The sequence below is a fragment of the Saccostrea echinata genome, unplaced genomic scaffold, assembly GCF_033153115.1.
Source record: "Saccostrea echinata isolate AGI-Se365-2 ecotype Australia unplaced genomic scaffold, CSIRO_AGI_Sech_v1 ptg000086l, whole genome shotgun sequence".
NCBI classification, from domain to species: Eukaryota; Metazoa; Mollusca; class Bivalvia; order Ostreida; family Ostreidae; genus Saccostrea; species Saccostrea echinata.
In genome coordinates this window covers 2,420,198-2,434,098 of record NW_026889835.1, presented here as the reverse complement: position 1 = coordinate 2,434,098, position 13,901 = coordinate 2,420,198, and the positions used below count along the sequence as shown (strand labels likewise).

Below are 13,901 nucleotides of genomic sequence, written 5' to 3'. Positions count from 1 at the left end.
GACCCCAAGACCATTAACTTAGAACAGACTTAAGTCAAAATTTCAAATCAATATAACTTTTGAAATAATTTTGATAACAAAATATAATTTTACAATATATGTTTAAATTGAAATATCATAAAAACCTGCAAATTTTTGATAAATTATGTATTATAAATGACAAACTATTCAAAATCAAAATTTTGACTTAAGTCTGTTCTCAGTTTATGGTCTCGAGGCCAGGCAGTGAAAAACAATAAAGCGTATGTTATAGATGTAAACAAAAGCATGTGTACTTCCTTCAATGGGTAGAATTATCTATACAGCAAGAAAGAAAGGTAGTAATGGCTTTGTTGTACATTGTATTCAGGGGACAAAGAGCCAACAGGTTGTCATAGTTATGCTCAGTATGCTGGGAATTAAGGGCAAAGATGTGACATATGCTGAAAGGTAGACCGACTGAGATCAGTTCTTAGGTTGTATGAAGGAAGCAGCATTTAGTAACTACCAATACAAATTAAAATAAATCCATGCCAATATTTTTATGACAATGTGTTTCAATCAATTAAGTTAATTACATGACATAAATGATTAACCAGTCTGACTCTCAGAGTCTCTTGATTATTATGAATACTATGTGATTATAGCTTTTAAGGGAAGTAACTAAAAAATAAAGATTGGTGCCGGTATGTCCTTGTCTTGTTTCTATATATACATTTTAAGCCAAAATATCTAGAAGTCATCGGAAATGAAGATACAATAATGTATATAATACAAAAGGCCCATGGGCCACAACGCTAACCTGAGTAACTTTGGCCTTGCTGTTTTTCACCTGATTCCCCCCCCCCCCCCCCCCCGTTGTACTTACTGTTGCCCCGCCCTACCATCTGGTGTCATGATTTGAACAATTTAGAATCTACACTACCCCAGGATGCTACCACATAAGTTTCAGCTTTCCTGGCCCAGTGGTTCTTGAGAAGAAGATTTTTAAAGATTTTTACTATATATTTCAATGCAAAACTTGGATTCCCTATTATGGCCCCGCCCTACCCCTGGGGGTCATGATTTGAATAATTTAGAATCCACACTACCCCAGGATGCTTCCACATAAGTTTCAGCTTTTCTGGCCCAGTGGTTCTTCATCATCAGATTTTTTAATGAGCCCACCCAATTTTTGTATTTTCTTGATTATCTCCCCTTTGAAGGGGACTTGGCCCTTCATTTAACAATTTTAACTCCCCTTCACTCAAGGATGCTTTGTACCAAGTTTGGTTAAAATTGGCCCAGTGGTTCTTGAGAAGAAGTTGAAAATGTGAAAAGTTTACAGACAGATGGACTGATGGACGACGGACAACGGGTGATCAGAAAAGCTCACTTGAGCTTTCAGTTCAGGTGAGCTAACAAAAGCTATATGAAATAAGTGGTTTTGGAGAATGTTATGGTGAAAAATTACGTTGGTCCCTTTTAACAACATTTAACATAGGAAATGCATTGAGAATTGCAAAAACACTAATTTGACAAAATCTAAAAAAGAAGGTTGGCTTGGTAAGTTAAACAATCCAGAATATAGCATGTTTAGTACAATTAAACCTACTCAAGAGTTCTTGAAAAATTCTATATGATAACCAGGAACCTTGCCAATGTCCTTAATCGTTATACAATTCTCAAGCATCTATTTCAAGAACACCTGTCCAATGGACAGACACTTGCATAAATGTCAGGACTGAAATTAACAAATGAGGTAGTTATTGAAATAATTTCACACTCTTTTTCATGTGTAGTTATCCAGTCCCATAGTATCATGTTAACAAATGTCCTCCAAGTATGTCTGTTAAGTTTCTGTTTTATGTGAATTCACCTATTTTCTGCATTGAGAGAAGAAAATCTGCTGCATAAAAGTTCAATCTTACAAATTGGTAGAAAACTACAATTGTCCAGGATAGGCAAGCAGATCTGCACTATGTACTCCTGGAGATTTACTGTACCGGTATATATTCTGCCTTACAATTCTGTCTGAAGTGCTGATTTTTTTTTTTCTATGTCAAAGAGATTTGAAATTAAGGAATTTGCTTTCTACCTGATATTTTTTTTGGAGGGGGGTGGGTTATATTTTATCTTATGCTGGAACAGGAGTCAAGTTCAATTGACATTATCCAACTCTTGATTAAGAAAAGAATTCAAATTTTAATTTACATGACCAGTAATATCATTTAACATTGCATGTATAAATCTACAGGTATCTGAAACATTGTACATGTAAGGTTACACAACTTTCCAGTGCAAATCAACTGGGTTTGGAAACTTCTTTTTCCTCATTGGACAAACTATTGTCAGGAACATTCTGAGTATCTGTAGTATCCTCATTGTTAACAGATAAACCATTGTCCATAGATGCAGCAGATAAGACATCAGTATTCCTTGATTCTTGTGTTGGCTCAGTTTTTTCATTTTCCGGTATGTCCTGGCCTGCTTCGTCAATCCCCTCCCCCTCCAGTACAAGTTCCCCGTAGTAAGCTGTGATTGTCTTTAGTTTATTGTTAAGCATGTTCTGCTCTATTTCTACCTTTCCTCCTGGACCAGCCATTGAGGTCAGCTGTAAAATTTTATCAATTTTCTTTACACTTAACACTTAATAAAATAAAACTTTAAAAATTTAGGCATATTTGGTAGTACCACCAATCTATAATATCAAGAAATATCATTCAATCTTACCTGTTCAACATTTGCATTTCTTGGTACAAAAAATGCTATATTGTCTGTAATTTTTCTTGCTACTGAAAATATTGCTGATGTAAATAATTAAGGAAATCTTAATTTGATTTACTTCAAATATACAATTCATAGGAAAAATAAAGACTAAACAAAGTTTTTAATCAAGAAGAGTTATTTTTCATACTATCAACAGGGCTCTCCCTCTCTTTCTTGCTTTCTATTTCTTCTTACACAAAAGTACATGTTAAAATATACTGGAAAAGGATATGATTTCAGTTCAATCATGGTCTCTAGGTCAAACACGTCTGCCTCCAAGTACTCTGGTCCTCCCCAAGGAGGGCTCAAAAAGACAACATCAGCTTTGAGGTTTGGAGCAATATGGAAGTAGTCCCCTATGATAAACTCTATTCTGTCCTCCACACCATAAACCCTGGCATTGTGCTGGGCAATAGCCACTCTCTCTCGGTCAATGTCTATTGCTATTACTTAAATGACAAAGAAAAATCACTGGAACTTTTTTATTCCAAATGTACAGGAACATATATATAACAACCTGGTAAAAAACTGAAAAATATAATACTAATTCTATGGAAATGCCATCTTTCAACTTCTGTAGAATCACTAGTTTTCATGGGGTATGAAGAGACCCATGAATTCATATCCCCTACAAATTGTTAATATTCTGTGCTACAGAACTGCAATAAGTGAAAGAGCTTTAAAAATGCCTGTCACTTTACCTCTTTCACAAGTGAATGCAAACTGTATGGCATTCCCTCCAACTCCACAAAAAGCATCTACTATGACATCACAGCGACATCTGTCTGCTATATGTTCTGCTATCTTTTCTGGCGTCACGGAGAACCAACCCTCTATAAAGGAAAGGGTAAAGGTTAAAAACAACCAAAATGATTATGAATGCATACTAGTCATCTAATACAAAAACTGGGAACAGATATACGTAATATATCTAACAGCAGCTAGTATGTAAAATTAAAATTGAACAAAGACACTCTTTTCTACATATATGATACAATATTTCACTTACCCCTATCCAGCTTAATTCCCTCATCAAATCTAGAAAACAGCCTGTATCTCTGAGCCCAATACTTCCTTAAATCCTCACTGCTGGCCACCTCTGGAGGCATCTTCACCATCTTCCTTTTCTTCCTCTTCTTTTTCCTGCGATTGGCACTTGCTTTTGACACATTTACTCTTTCACATGCATCAGGTACCTCTGTTGAAGACAAATCATCCTTCTCGATAGGAGAGTCCAAGGCCTCTTTTAGATTCATTTTTTGTTCAGATTTGGAGAAATTTCCCATTGGAATGTCCTCTGAAGATGATGAAGAATCCGAACTATCATCATCCATTACATCATCAGGTGTGACAACTAAATCATCCTCTGTCTCAACATCAGCCAAGGATTTTCCTTCTTTATCCAGGAAACGTTTCACTTTATTTAGCATTTTACTCTTTGTAAAAGTTAATTTTTCACCTCTTTCATCATACCAGAAGTGTTTTGGTTGCTTTCCTTTGTCCATTTTCTTGCTTTTCCTGTAAGCTTTTTTATCTCTGTATGCTATCTTTTCTACAGTCATTTTGGGAGTTTTCACAGACCTGATAATTTAAGGAGAAAATGCATTGAAAATACATCCACTTGTTTGGAATTTTTCAAGGTCATACAACACTTTCATAAAATTTGTATCCTATGTCTACTCATGAGAGAAAATGAACTCTGACACCAATTTAATAATTAATCAGTCATGTCAGTAGCTGCATACTTAAAGCCTCACCTTCCAGTTTCATCTTCATTGTTGTCTGGTAGTGCAAATCCCATGAATTTTAATCCTTCCCTGCCATCCTCTTCAAAATCAATGGAATCATCTAGAGCATGACTGTTGATGAAATGACAACTTATTATCCTTCAGAGTATTACAGTCAATTTGATTGGTCTAGAGCATGACACATGCAGGGAGACAATTCGTGATGTCTCCTCTACAAGCAGGGTGACAACTCTGTTGTTGACCTTCAAATGACAATACAATAATGCGAGCATGCAGCATGACATGTTGTTTTCCTTGAGATGAAAATGAAATGTTGTAAGCAGTTTTAAAACTCTGATATAAATAATTTATGTGTAGGATCAGTAAAGAATAAATTCTTATGATGACGCCAAAGATGCCTGTTGACATATTTAGAAAGATGGAACAATATTAGTGGGCAGGAGAACACAAGAGATTTGTTTGACATTTTATGCTTTATTTTCTTAAATTTAAATTCTTTAAGATAATAAAACTATTATGGACTGTTAAGTAAGAAGACATAACAAATTATCAGGTATCTGAGTAAAGTTGTCACCCTTGGGCGCAAGTGCCCTCATATGACAACCCTACTCAGACCTGATTATTTGTGATATCTCCCTACTAAACAATCCATAATTGTATATTATCATAATTGTAATCTACAATTAATTATCAAGTAATGGAGAATAGTGAAAACCAGAAATGATCGGCAGAATTGAATTAATGTGAACATCCTCACTCCATTATAAAACTTTGTAAAATTCATCAGTGCATGCTTTCAATTCTTTTTTAAGACTTCAAGTCAACACTAATGTTATTTTAATATATACTTGAGATTTCTATGAGATTATCATTAACAACTAGTTGCCTTTTTTCTATTACAAGGCTTCATTAACTACCTTTGTGGAATTTTTCTGGGATTATCATCGGGAGGATCCTCTCCTCCATCTCCAGTCCCACCTGACACTGTCCCTGGCATAGATAGGCTGTTAGAGCCTCCAGACTGACCGCTTACACCTACAGTAAAATAATACATGTATCTATAATTCAAAAACATAAATTATTGCGATTCTCAATGAAATATACAAGGACAACTTAAAATCTATTCCCTTTAAGTAACAGTATTTATACTGTCAAGGTTTAATGTCCCTGTTGAAAAGTTGTGAGCCATTTTATTTCTCTAAAGCTTAATACTATATGTTAAATTAGTTCAGTTTAAAATTTTGTCCTCTTAGGATGAGTGTACAAATATATAGGGCAAAATTTTCCTGACATCCAGTTTTGTCTTACTTGATACATTCTGTACTTCAGACTGCTGTGTATTCCTGTGGCCTGCTTTCCTCTTCTTCCCTTCTCCAGATCCATCTTCCACCTCATCTTCCTCAGTTATCTCCTCCTTATCAACAGACACTTCATCCTCCACTGGCTGCTCCTCACATAAATCATCACCTGACCTGCTCTGAACTATGACCTGATCTTTTGCAAGTGGTTCAATGTCTTGGTCCTTCTGAACACTAAGCTTGTTAAATTCTGTAAGGAACTGATTATAGTAAAACCAATACAACTCTGTGTAATGTTCATTCCAAAGTTCCTGCCAAGCTACATCATAATTTTCCTGGTCATATGTTTCATCCTGAGATACCTCACTCCCATCATTCCAACAATCTATCCCAGAATTCTCTTCACCAACATCAGGTACAGCCTCACTTTCATTTTGATAAGGCCCACAAGATGAGTAGCTATGCATCAAATTCACCATCTCTGTCTGCTGATTGGCTATGTTTTCTGTGACTGAAGTTGACTGATCTAAATTACAGTTCACTATTTCTGTCTCGGTTCTCTCTTTCATTACATTTTCAATGGCAGCATTATAAGACTCCTGATACCTGTTAGAAGTCTTGGACAAAACACATGAGGGGCTTCCTGTGTTTAATATGTCCACTGCAATATTTACACAAGATTCTCCAGTTTCATCAACTTTATCTTTAGTGTCAGAATATTGAACACCATCATTTCCTTTTGAAGTTAATGTAAGAGGCTCATTCTCTACTAGCTCATCCTTTTCTTCAGACGAATTCTCTCCTTGCTCATTCTCTCCTTGCTCATTCTCCTCCCCTCCAATCTCTACCTCAGCAATGCATGGGACTCCTAAGTACATTCCAAACTCTATTTGTTCTGGATATTTATTTACCCATCCCTCCCACACTAAATATTCTCCATACTGTTCCCAGTAACTGTGCCAAGCTGGCTCAAATTCAAGTTCTCTGTAGCCTGTTATGTCTCCAATATCAACAAAAGAATTGGTCTGATATGTTTCTGTTGATTTTTTCTTTCTTTTACTTTGCTTTTTTCTTTTCCGTCCATGTGATTTTTTTGTCTTTGGCTTGTAAAAAAAAAGACATGAAGGGCATACATTACAATGCGTTTATATACACATTAAGCAACACATTGTACTGTTCGTAGAAGTACTTTTTACCGTGTGGTATTAATTTATGCTATAAGTATGTACACAGTCAAATTTTCTGTGGAATTATGTCTCAGCATACTTAAAGCATATTATGGTAATCAAAGAAATCTGCGTAATTTTCTACCCAGGATTGAACAGATATTGTGATTCCACGGAATTTTTACCCCATTTAAAAAAAGAAAATATTTACAGTAAAAATTTTCTTTCAGATTTGCAAAAAAGAAAAGAATAGCATTAGGGCTATACATTAGAACTTTAATATACAGTACATTTACATGTTAACTGCAATATGTTCTTTATTTATTTAAATAGAAACTTTAGACAAATTACCTTTGAAGAAACTTGTTTTGTTCCAAAAGATGTAGGTAGGCCAAGGGCTGCCATAAGAGCTGCTTCTTCATCTAAACATTCTTTTTCCTCCTCCTCCTCAACTCTGTCATCTTGATTAGCATCAACATCATCATCCTCTTTACCTTCCTCATCCTCTTCAGATTTGGTCAAGTTGCCATCGTTATTTCCATCACTCTCAGCATTACTAGAATCTTCAGCATTGTACCCTAATCTGCATAAAGCTCTGTCACTGCAAATTTAAATAAAATTCAAAAGTGTAATCAATCACTGTAAATTTCTTACAGACTGATAAATAAATATTTTTTCTATAAAAGTATATACTAGTATTCAGAAGACTTTTTTATTCTATTGTTACATAGAACCTACTGACTTGTACTGCAAACTTTACCAACTGTTTGTGTGTTTGAAAATGTCAAATTTGGTGCTTTATTTAAATGTGAATTCAGATTTGTCTGAAATCTATATGTAGTATACTGTGGAATCTTTTTAATTCATGGTGGTCAATGTTTGTGGGCAATGAAAATTTTGGTTCATGGGAACACAATTTTCTGGATAATTTAATCTGTATTTACAGATTCAATGAATCAAAATGTTGACAAAGTTACTTTCATGGGGATCTAAACTCCTGGTTAAAAGTAACCCATGAAATCCATGATCATTGGTCCTCCATGAACAATAATGATTCCAATGTATATGCATGTAACTGTCAGCACCAATTTAGATAAAGAACCCTCTGCTCACAAACATTAAACTTTTACACAAGTATGAAAACTCCCAAGCATAAAATGGTGACAAAAATGAAATTCAAGAAAATTAAGATTTAGAATACAGGACAAAATTGAGAAATCATTGTTGATTGATTGATTGATTGTATGTTGTTTTACGTCCCTTTCGAGAATTTTTCACTCATATAGAAACGTCACCATATACCGGTGAAGGGCTTCAAATTTTGACCTTTACGCGGCACTCAGGGCCATTGAGCAGTGAGGGATCTTTATCGTGCCAACGCCTGCGGTGACACGGGGCCTCGGCTTTTAAGGTCTCATCCGAAGGACCCGCAACTTTCACTTCAAAGTACCGAGCGCATGGCGAAGGAACAGTTGCTACCCATTTTTTATCGACTTAGGTCAGTCGCGGCCCAGATTTGAACTCACGACCTCCCAATCACGGAGCGAGCACTCTACCGACTGAGCTACTGTGAACGGTCAAAATCATTGTTGAAGATGAAATTTCATTTTATGAAGGAAGCAGCAATTTATCAATTGTAAAAAGTCATTCAAAGTCAAACAATTATAATAATTTCATCAAATGTCTTTTAAGTGAAGCACATATAATAATGAAAACATAAAAAAAAAAAAATAAAAAAAATATGTATATGATTCAAAGATACTGAAATTCTCTTTATAAGCACTATTTTCAAAAGATAGCCCCATTCTCTCTAAATTCTTTAAATCTCATGTATGTTCAGTCACAAGGGGTGAACCAAGGACATGCACTCACCTTATGGATGCTCTGGTACAATGACAAGTCACCATGCCAGTCTCATTATCATGTAGGTAAAGTTCAAGATCTGCTATATGACTCCAGTTGTAACACATCTAAAAAGAACATTTCAATCAAGTCAATATGATCAACTTTTGATTTGAAACTCCTAACAACTTTATACCTTACACTTATGCTTGAAATATTAAATCTTTTTCAAGAACAAAAAGAGTTGAATAATACATTGAGGGTCTTTTTTTGGTCAGATCAGCTAGACTTAGTCGGACAAAATGATTACATAAATCTTTCCCACAGTTTCTGCTAAATGTTTTGAGTAAAACTCATTCAAAAAGCACAAAATCAACTAAAAAAGTTAACTTGTTGAAAAATCAAATTCCATCAAAAATTGTACATGCCAAATCAAATGGTATCAGGTTCGTTCGCCCTGTCTACCTGTTCGCATGAGTCCGTTTGTGCAGGGTCCATTGGCCATTATTCTTGTTCGTCCTATATTTCGTAATTAAATATTCAAATTTGATATTGATGCTTTTTACACGCTTAATTGGTTTAATTATACTTAATAATGTCACTGTAATTTAGGGGATCATATCCGTGTTTTTACAATCTGCGTTATGTTTTGAAAACAATTAAAGGACTGAGACATTAATTTCTGTTGGTCTGTTGGGTCTTTGATAGGACAGGTATTTATAGTGTGACCACATGCATATGTCTGTTGTCTCCCCTGTGCAATTTATGTACCAATGTACATATAATTTATTTTTAAAAATCCATTGGTTCATAATTCAACTTTCTGCAACTTTATAAGGCAAATGGACCCTGTGCGAACAAGTTTTAGGGCGATCGGACTCTGGACAAATGAGAATTAGGGGGATAGGCATCAAGGGCGAACAAATTTTAGGGCGAACGAACTAGTCCGAAGTATCTGACGTTTTCCAGGCTTTTTTCACGACTTTGATATTTTACGTGCCAGGAAAACGTCAGAACCGGCACCATTACGAAAACTGGAAATTCGCCGCCTCCAACTGGAGGCGGCATTCTCGGATTGATTTTCGATACTTCCGAACCGAATCAAATGCTGAATTCACAACTTAGAAATAGTGCAATGTCTTTAGTACTCACCAACATCGTTTTTATGGTTTGTTTATGAAATATACAGTCTGGTGAAAACATTTTATCAGACGGTCGAGTTTTGTTTTCATTTCGTGCATTTTAAAATCTTCAAGACCTGTATCGAAATGTGGAGTGATGTTTTCTTTTCATCGATATTGGTGAGTACTAGAAGCATTGTGCTACTGATAAATTGTAAGTTGGCATTTATTTCAGTTCACAAGTATCGAAAATCAGCTCCGGTTGGAGACAGTGAAATTTCCAGTTTTCGTAATGGCACCGGTTCTGACGTTTTCCTGGCACGTAAAATATCAAAATCGTGAAAAAAGCCTGGAAAACATCAGATACTTCGGACTACGAACGAACATACAACCAAATCAAATACATTTAAAGTAGAATTCATATCATTCCAATAAAACTGCATCATATTGAAAATAGAATGATCAAGAACTACCATTTATTCAGTGAACATACTCATAATTTCAGTTGTAGCTTTCAATACACTCTACCTTGTTGCAGGTGCTGTTTTCTTTTAAACCAAATATTCTGTTTGCTAACGGGTAAATATATGATCATTAAACCCGGGGAGGAATAACTTCATTGTACTTTATTATAGTATTTCACTGAGATTTCTGGACAGTACTCAAGCAACCAGTAAACTCCTTGCCAGACTGAAAACTAATATCTAGATTAAAATTTAGTGGGTTTTTTTTTCACAAGCCGGTCAATTATCAAGCATGACACCCCCCCCCCCCACACACACACACACAACACACTCTCACACAGCTGTCCATTGATTCAATCGCATCATTAATTTAGATTTACATTGTATGCCAGTAAAATTCAATGTCTAACTTAAAAGAGAATCTAAATATACTACCTTGCAGACAAACTTCACAAAGAAAAATAAAGCATTCACGCCGTTTCTCCACAAAGTGAAAGTAAGGATGACAATCTTGCCTTCAATGCCAGGAGAGTTGAACTCATTCGGATTCGGCAAGTATCGGACGATTTCGTACAAAATCTTATAACAACTTCTTTAAATCAGTGAATTTATTCATTTATCTTTTTAATGTTTATTGTCAAAACACAAAATGATAATAATGTAAGCTTATGAAAGTAGTATAGTACTGTTACAGGCCAGTAGGAAGCAATTTCAGTGAAGTTGGGGGGGGGGGGGGGGGCACAACCATACATTTTCAGCCGGGGGGGGGGGGGCTACCGAAGAAAAGTTTCTAGAGAAACCGAAAAAGGGGCATCATCAGACAAAACTAATTTAAAAAATCAAAGAAAAAAACCCACACACAGGAAGAAAATCAGGGGAAAGGAACAAAGGGAACACTGAATTCACACATATACACGTGTACTATATTCGGGGAATGGTGAATTAAGCTGTTAAATTTACTGCAGTCTGATTAAAACCAGCCCCCTTCTCCCATTGTCGTCAGAAGAAGGGGTCGGTTTTAATCAGACTAAAAAACAGTTAATATGCAACAGAAAAACATATTTATATTGAGCAATGTGCTTTACTTTTATCACAAAAATAAATAAAACAGTACTGATATCAATGGACTTAAAAAGATGCAAGAGTTTTGTGTTCAAGTTGTAGTTAAAACGTTAAAATTATTATTTATCAGTCTTGGTCAGTCGGTGCCAATTTTCCTGAAAATGAAGAAAGTCTTTGTTGTCCTTTATTCTTTTCGGTGGATGACAGACTTCGAATTTTCTCTGGGGTCTTCTTAGGTACGGATTTTGCCGAATTGACACAAACAGTTTGTTCTCTGCGTATTTTACGTTTCACACTCTCTTCACAATTATCTTCTCCACTGACTAAAATGTCTATGATTTTGCATTCCTCTAGACTGGTTTCGAACCGCCATGTTTTATCCTTAACAGCGTTATTCTTCTTTCGCAAATGTCTAATTAATATTGATGAGTGAGCACCACTATCAATCAGTTCACGTTTTCTTTTCTTCAACTTTTCCATCCTCTCTCTTATTTTTGCTTCCGATCGTATGTATTCTTTGTTGAAGAGATCAAAGTCTCTTTCATACTGGCGAATCTCCCTCTGACATTGCCACGACAGTTTACGGTGAATTCCGTAATACTGGGAACGTTTAGGTAAGGCCTTTATTTTCTCGAAAAGAATTTCACTCTCCACTGATCTGCCCTCAGAAGGTACTTCCGGACCCATATCATCCATGTTCAAAGAAATCAGCAAACTGTTGGGAAACTTCAAGTGTTTCCAACTTTTATATCAATAGTTAAATACATCTTTACATAATGTCTGAGAATTAACGTATTTTAATAACCTTGTCATCTGTCTGTTTGATTGATAAGGTGATAAGCCCATTCTCAAATTAACGCAAAATCTTTTAAAATCAAACATTGGGGAATTTGTTTTTTTATAAAAAGTGTTTAAGTCTACGACTTAATGCTTTTGTCGACAGTTGGATACACATTTAGAACGCTTATCTAAATGTTTTGGAAATGCGATAAAATAGAAAGTCACGGAGAGTCTGTTTAGCAATTTGTCACTCCAAAGAGATTTTAACAGCCTGCCCAAAAACAGCCCTGACTGAATTTAGACAAATTAGAAAGGTTGTTGGCCTTTTTAGAAACTGTAAAAGGGATAAGCTCCCTCACTAAGTGATTTCTGTCGCTGCAAAATACAATAAATTGCACAGAAATCGACATTTTACTCTGTATTCACTTTATTTTCGTCAAAAGTTATTTATATTAGTTTGAAAATTGCACTAAAAAGATTTACTTAACTGCAAGCTTTTGGTAATTAGTCAGACACTCCAATTTCATTAGTAATCTATAGATTAATAGACTTGCTATATGTTTAAAGAAATGCATAATTAAAAAAAAAAGGGAATTGGAAAGACACGTATTTTTAGAATATTGTAAAACTTACGGACGAAGTTCTTTGGCTATGAAATAAGTAAATTTGACAATTTACTCATTTCATATAACAATAAATAAAGAGAAATGCGATCTCATTGGTCTTTATAAGCCAAAAACATTTTGTAGTTTGTTGTATATCACCTAAATATAATAGTCAGTTTATAAGTCTGTTGTACTGTACACTTTCACCGAATCGATTCATGAATGCTGATGTCCAGAACCCCCCACTCCCCCTCGTTTCATTGACCTGAATACAGACGGTATTGTGCCCTTACCTCGCCCTCGCAATATATGTAGTGAACATATACCAAATTGACGTGTCTTTTGCTTCCTTCAGTCAGTGAAGGGATAAATACAAACAGGCACGTATGTAGGACAGGAGGGAGGAGGCAGGTCCCCCCCCCATTTTTTATGACTTTTTGGCTAGGCCTTAGTACCCCTCCCCCAAATAAAACCTCAACTGCTCCCTTCTCCCTTTGAAAAATCTGTTTTAAAGTTTTCCTTGCTCATAAATTAATTTCATTGCAAATATTTTTACAATTATGAATATTGTAAATCCCCCCTTTTTTTTTACATACAGTGTTTTAAGTTGTATCGTATTTGAAAATTATCTGCATTCTGGTAGCATCGTATATGGTGCTATATTGATATGCAAAATATCACCACACGTAGTATCGGAGGGAGGGCTTCCCCCCTTGCCAAATATAACCTTTTACTGTTGAAAATGTTCATTTAAAGGCTCATTATCCCCCCCCCCCCCCACCTTGTTGCAATATAGTAAAATCAGGGTAATGGGGGTAATGTATATTCTTTAAAAAATGGTTATGTTAAAATGTAAAAAGTTTAAGCCTACTGGACATCACCCCACCCCACAAAATAGGATTTTTTCGAGACTGGATTTTTTTTTCTTGCTTGTCCAAGTTTTTTCCTTATAATTTATCACCCCTCCCCCCTTTCTCAGAAAACGATACCACGTGCCTGCACCAGGTATGTTGTTCAATCTTAACGTTCTAAGCATTTTTCTTTGTAAATAATCCAAATTATAATAATGACGTTATAATTATCTTCTT

The 13,901-nt window shown here is 35.4% G+C and overlaps 1 protein-coding gene across 1 annotated transcript; it reads right to left on the bottom strand.

The window, feature by feature from the left end:
• Positions 1–2,183: 2,183 nt before the first annotated feature.
• Positions 2,184–8,909, bottom strand: LOC133177083 (trimethylguanosine synthase-like). The gene is made up of 10 exons (XM_061312178.1): positions 8,812–8,909; positions 7,291–7,540; positions 5,784–6,876; positions 5,393–5,510; positions 4,485–4,586; positions 3,737–4,308; positions 3,429–3,560; positions 2,961–3,176; positions 2,692–2,771; positions 2,184–2,572 (listed from the first exon to the last, which is right to left on the bottom strand). Exons 1-10 carry the CDS (start codon positions 8,907–8,909, stop codon positions 2,264–2,266), a joined length of 2,970 nt encoding a protein of 989 aa, XP_061168162.1. The 3' UTR covers positions 2,184–2,263.
• Between the last annotated feature and the right edge of the window lie 4,992 nt (positions 8,910–13,901).

What these genes read in the sequence shown, in the direction of transcription:
- LOC133177083 (XM_061312178.1), bottom strand. Translation starts at nt 8,909, where the DNA reads ATGTGTTACAACTGGAGTCATATAGCAGATCTTGAACTTTACCTACAT. An exon ending in TGTACCAGAGCATCCATAAG is followed by an intron (nt 7,541 to 8,811) that starts GTGAGTGCATGT and finishes TTAAATTTGCAG; the next exon opens with TGACAGAGCTTTATGCAGAT. An exon ending in TGCATTCACTTGTGAAAGAG is followed by an intron (nt 3,177 to 3,428) that starts GTAAAGTGACAG and finishes TTGTCATTTAAG; the next exon opens with TAATAGCAATAGACATTGAC.